Source organism: Phytophthora parasitica, assembly GCF_000247585.1.
Source record: "Phytophthora parasitica INRA-310 unplaced genomic scaffold supercont2.91, whole genome shotgun sequence".
NCBI classification, from domain to species: domain Eukaryota; phylum Oomycota; class Peronosporomycetes; order Peronosporales; family Peronosporaceae; genus Phytophthora; species Phytophthora nicotianae.
Window position 1 is genome coordinate 160,234 of NW_008649077.1, and position 3,946 is coordinate 164,179.

General features: G+C 46.4%; 1 protein-coding gene across 1 annotated transcript; it reads left to right on the plus strand.

Annotated features, from left to right (window-relative positions):
* Window positions 1-1,738: 1,738 nt before the first annotated feature.
* PPTG_18828 (hypothetical protein) lies at window positions 1,739-3,946 on the plus strand. The gene has a single exon (XM_008916929.1). It carries the CDS (start codon window positions 1,768-1,770, stop codon window positions 3,817-3,819), a length of 2,052 nt encoding a protein of 683 aa, XP_008915177.1. The 5' UTR covers window positions 1,739-1,767; the 3' UTR covers window positions 3,820-3,946.

Below are 3,946 nucleotides of genomic sequence, written 5' to 3' on the forward strand. Positions count from 1 at the left end.
AGCGAGAATGATGCAGTTGGGTCGTATCACGAAGTGCACGATCAGCAAAGGATTGACCGACATCTTCGTCTGCATCTTCACGGTCGTTGCCGTGCGTGTCTACCAGGCGACTTACAGCCTGCAGGAAATTGCAGAATGAGGATACTTTACATTTGGAGTACGTAGGTGTTAGCCTAGCAGCTAGGATTCTCACGGGAAAGCTCCCAGACGTGCGCCATGATACGCAAGAAGAAGGGTGCACTAAACGCGCCTTAAATCAAGCCATTACATTGTCCATAGAACGCAAGAATCAAGGTATTTAGCCAGCAGCATACACGAATCTTTTTTAAACGCAATTGGTACCGCGCTCAAACAATAATTGTATGCGATTTTATTGGAATAATTGAAACAGCAATTGTTTGTTACGCAACCCTGCTTACAAGTGCGCTTGAAAATAACTTGACGAAGTTGTTACTACTATGCGCGATGAAGTTGTCTAAGAAAAGGCGGTACGGCACGTATAATCTTGATATTCCAAAACAAAATCGTGGGCTTTGTCTACCAATTTTTATTTTTCCAGAAAGTTCCCAGGCGTTTGAGTTAGGTGAGCCAGCGTGTTCACTATAAGAAATTGCTGCTAGCATTTCTTCTTCTTGAGGCAAGCCTCCCAGAAATTGCAGCAGCATCTAGAATGACACGTCATGGTTATGTGAATCGACAGAAGAGGTTCCGAACGTGTCGTAATAAATATTGTGCGAAGGAATGTGAAAATATTTGGTGGTGGATTGCATCCGTCCTATGTTCAGAACATAATACAAATCCATCTACCAAACACTCCAAAGCAGACCAAGAGAACTTTTAGCAAGCATAATAACCAAGTGTCGTGAACAGAGAGTTTTTTATGCCAAAGTTGTTGTTTACATGAGCTTGTAGGGCCCAAATTGAACATAAAAAAAGCGAATGCTGTACATCACGATGAATTCCGTATACCTGGTGTATTCGGTTTACGGCGTGTACTTTACACACTTGCAAGAATGAAGAAATGTCACAAATTGCCTCAACGAAGTCATTTGAGGTGGCGAGCTTCGCACAACTTCACTTTTCCTTTTGCCAAGCCAATCTCCAACGTTTCACCATACCAAATTAACGAATACCGGCGATGAACAACAAGTCTTACCTCTATCTTCTGGTCGCTGCCGTGATCGCCACCTCTTCCGTTTCGAGCGCTCAGGACATGGGACTTTGCCTCAACCCAGGCTGCGAGAGGAATTACACGGACCGGACTGTCAGAATCAGCAAGTGCTGCGCGGATAACAGTGGCGGTAGCTTGGCGGACTTTTCAAGGTGCTGCTATTCCAGTTGCAAGCGTGGCAATCCTTGTCAGTAAATAATCCAAGATGCCAGTGGGAGCCCCGAAGTCGTGTGCTCAAAAGGTGTGGAGATCGTTGTTGGTGGCGCGTCGTATGAGAGAGTTAGATTTCACTGATTAGACACTTCTCTTTAGGGGCCCATACTTAATAGAGGTACAACTGAAGCCGCACTATCTTAAATCCTACAATCTACTTGATGCCAACAACGATCGGCCGGTAAGGTACCAAGTTGGTAAGCCCAGCGTCTGCAATAGTAGTTCAAGGAGTGAATAAATTTCGTTTTGTCTGAAATGTACGTAATTAAACGGTAAAAAAAACGTAAGTACAGATTACTGTAGTGGTTACAAAACCGAACAATTTCATCCAATCAGAATACTCCGCAGAAAGTTTGCGAATTTATTTTCGCTTTTCATCGATCATGACCACGTTTGCCACTGTAGTGCTGCTGCTGTTGTCGCTGTTGAAGAGCAGCTATGCGTCTTCCTTCCAGGGCGAGCTATTCTCGGACGACTACTACCATTGGCTCTACCGCTGGCATCGAGGCGGGGCGTGGATGGAGCATCAGGAACGACACGAATGTTTTGGAACCTGCACAATTTGTGCATTTGTACCGCGGAATAGTACACAAATCACAAACATGAAATTGTCGGTCAACACGACGATAGCCCAGCACTTGGCCACAGTGGAAGTGAATTTCGCAATAGATTCTATTGAAAACGACGACTTAGTGGCGGTTTATCTCGTGGACCCGGAAGAAGCCAACGACGTGGAAGGTGACCCATTATCTGACTTTATAGATTACGTGTACGCCAACGAAAGTCGCGTGAAAAAATCAGGAGTCTACTCGATTGTATTCGGACCGTTGGTGAACATGCGGGCGTCATACCAGTTCAAATATCTGCGAAAAGTTGCGTCAATTAGCCTTGATGATGACGAAGACGGAGAAAGTCTACCATTTTTTGAAATTCTCGGCGAGTCTCCATTTATTGAAATGGAGAGAGGCCATACAGAGCCACTGCAGATTCGACTCGCGTTGACAGGAAAGAAGGGAGAGATGCGAGTCACGTGGGTCAGTGGGCAAGTATTTGGTCCTAATGTGGAATTTGGTACGGCGACTTCGGGGTTGTTGGAACGTCGAGCTGAAGCGACATCAGGATCTTACGACGCTCTTGATATGTGCGACGGACTTGCTAGGATTCGTTCGTCCGTGTACTTTCGACATCCAGGATATCTCCATGATGCGCTGATGACGGACTTGGTACCTGGAATAAAGTACATCTATCGAGTGGGTAGTGTAACGGGTGTGTCGAGTCCAGAGATGGAATTTACGTTTCCGGTGGCGCTAGGAGATCGAAATTTAGAAAACGAGAGACCACAGAGCTTCTTTGTGTTTGGGGATCTAGGCACTAGTGTATTACAGAAACCTATCGACGAATTGGATTTTGACTACAAGAATCCGGAGCGACATTTCACTGGGTTAGATATGGTGTCGAGACTTGCGAACTGGGGCGATGAACGTACTGTAATGGAGCGGATTCGACAGGATTTCGATGAATCATTAAGCGAAGATGCAAGTGATACACCGGAATATGCTGCGTTGATTCACATTGGCGATATCTCGTATGCTAAAGGCAAGACGTTTATGTGGGATCAGTATGGGGCTACTGTGCAGTCAGTAGCCTCACGACTGCCTTACATGGTAGGAGTCGGCAACCACGAATACGATTACATCGAGAATGGGGAAGGCCACGATGTATCAGGAAGTGAGGCAGCGCTCTCGAATGGCTGGCACCCGGATGTCGGCAACTTCGGAAACGATTCTCATGGAGAGTGTGGTGTTCCCTACGCGCGTCGTTTCCACATGCCTGCCGCGATGGATAACACTTCGAATCCTCCATTCTGGTACAGCTTCCGTGTCGGATTGACACATCATGTAATACTGAGTAGTGAGCATCGTTGTACTGTCGGTTCTCCCATGCGGGAGTGGCTTGAGCGGGAATTTCGCGATAACGTTGATCGGGATATAACGCCGTGGCTGATCGTGCATCTTCATCGTCCTCTCTACTGCTCCGAGAGCTACGAAGGTGATCATGCGGTGGCGAAATTACTGCGTGGTTGCTTTGAGGACCTCCTATCTGCAAACAACGTGGACTTTGTCTTCTCTGGCCATTATCACGCATACGAACGAACGTGTCCAGTGTATGAGAATAAATGTAGAGAGCAAGGCGGAAGAGCTCAAGCACCTACACATATTATGATTGGATCTGGGGGAGCGGAGCTCGACGATGTTTCCTATTTTCATGCTATTTGGAGTCGTTCGCGACAACAGGAATATGGTCACGGACGTCTGCATATCTACAACGCTTCACACGCTCATTTCGAGTTTGTTCGAGCTCGTGACCGAGTAGTGGCCGATGACATTTGGGTCGTGTCAGATCACAACTCGAATCGCTTTGAAACAGACAGCTAGAATAATCTGCACCGCTATGAAGAAGAAATCTCGGTCTTCTGTTTCCAAAAACGACGTCTCTGGCTAATCGATATTTGTTGAACCTGTAAAAACACAGATTCGCGCCTTGCACAATAAATTCTGAATT

Coding starts and splice junctions, on each gene's coding strand:
- PPTG_18828 (XM_008916929.1), top strand. CDS start 1,768: ATGACCACGTTTGCCACTGTAGTGCTGCTGCTGTTGTCGCTGTTGAAG.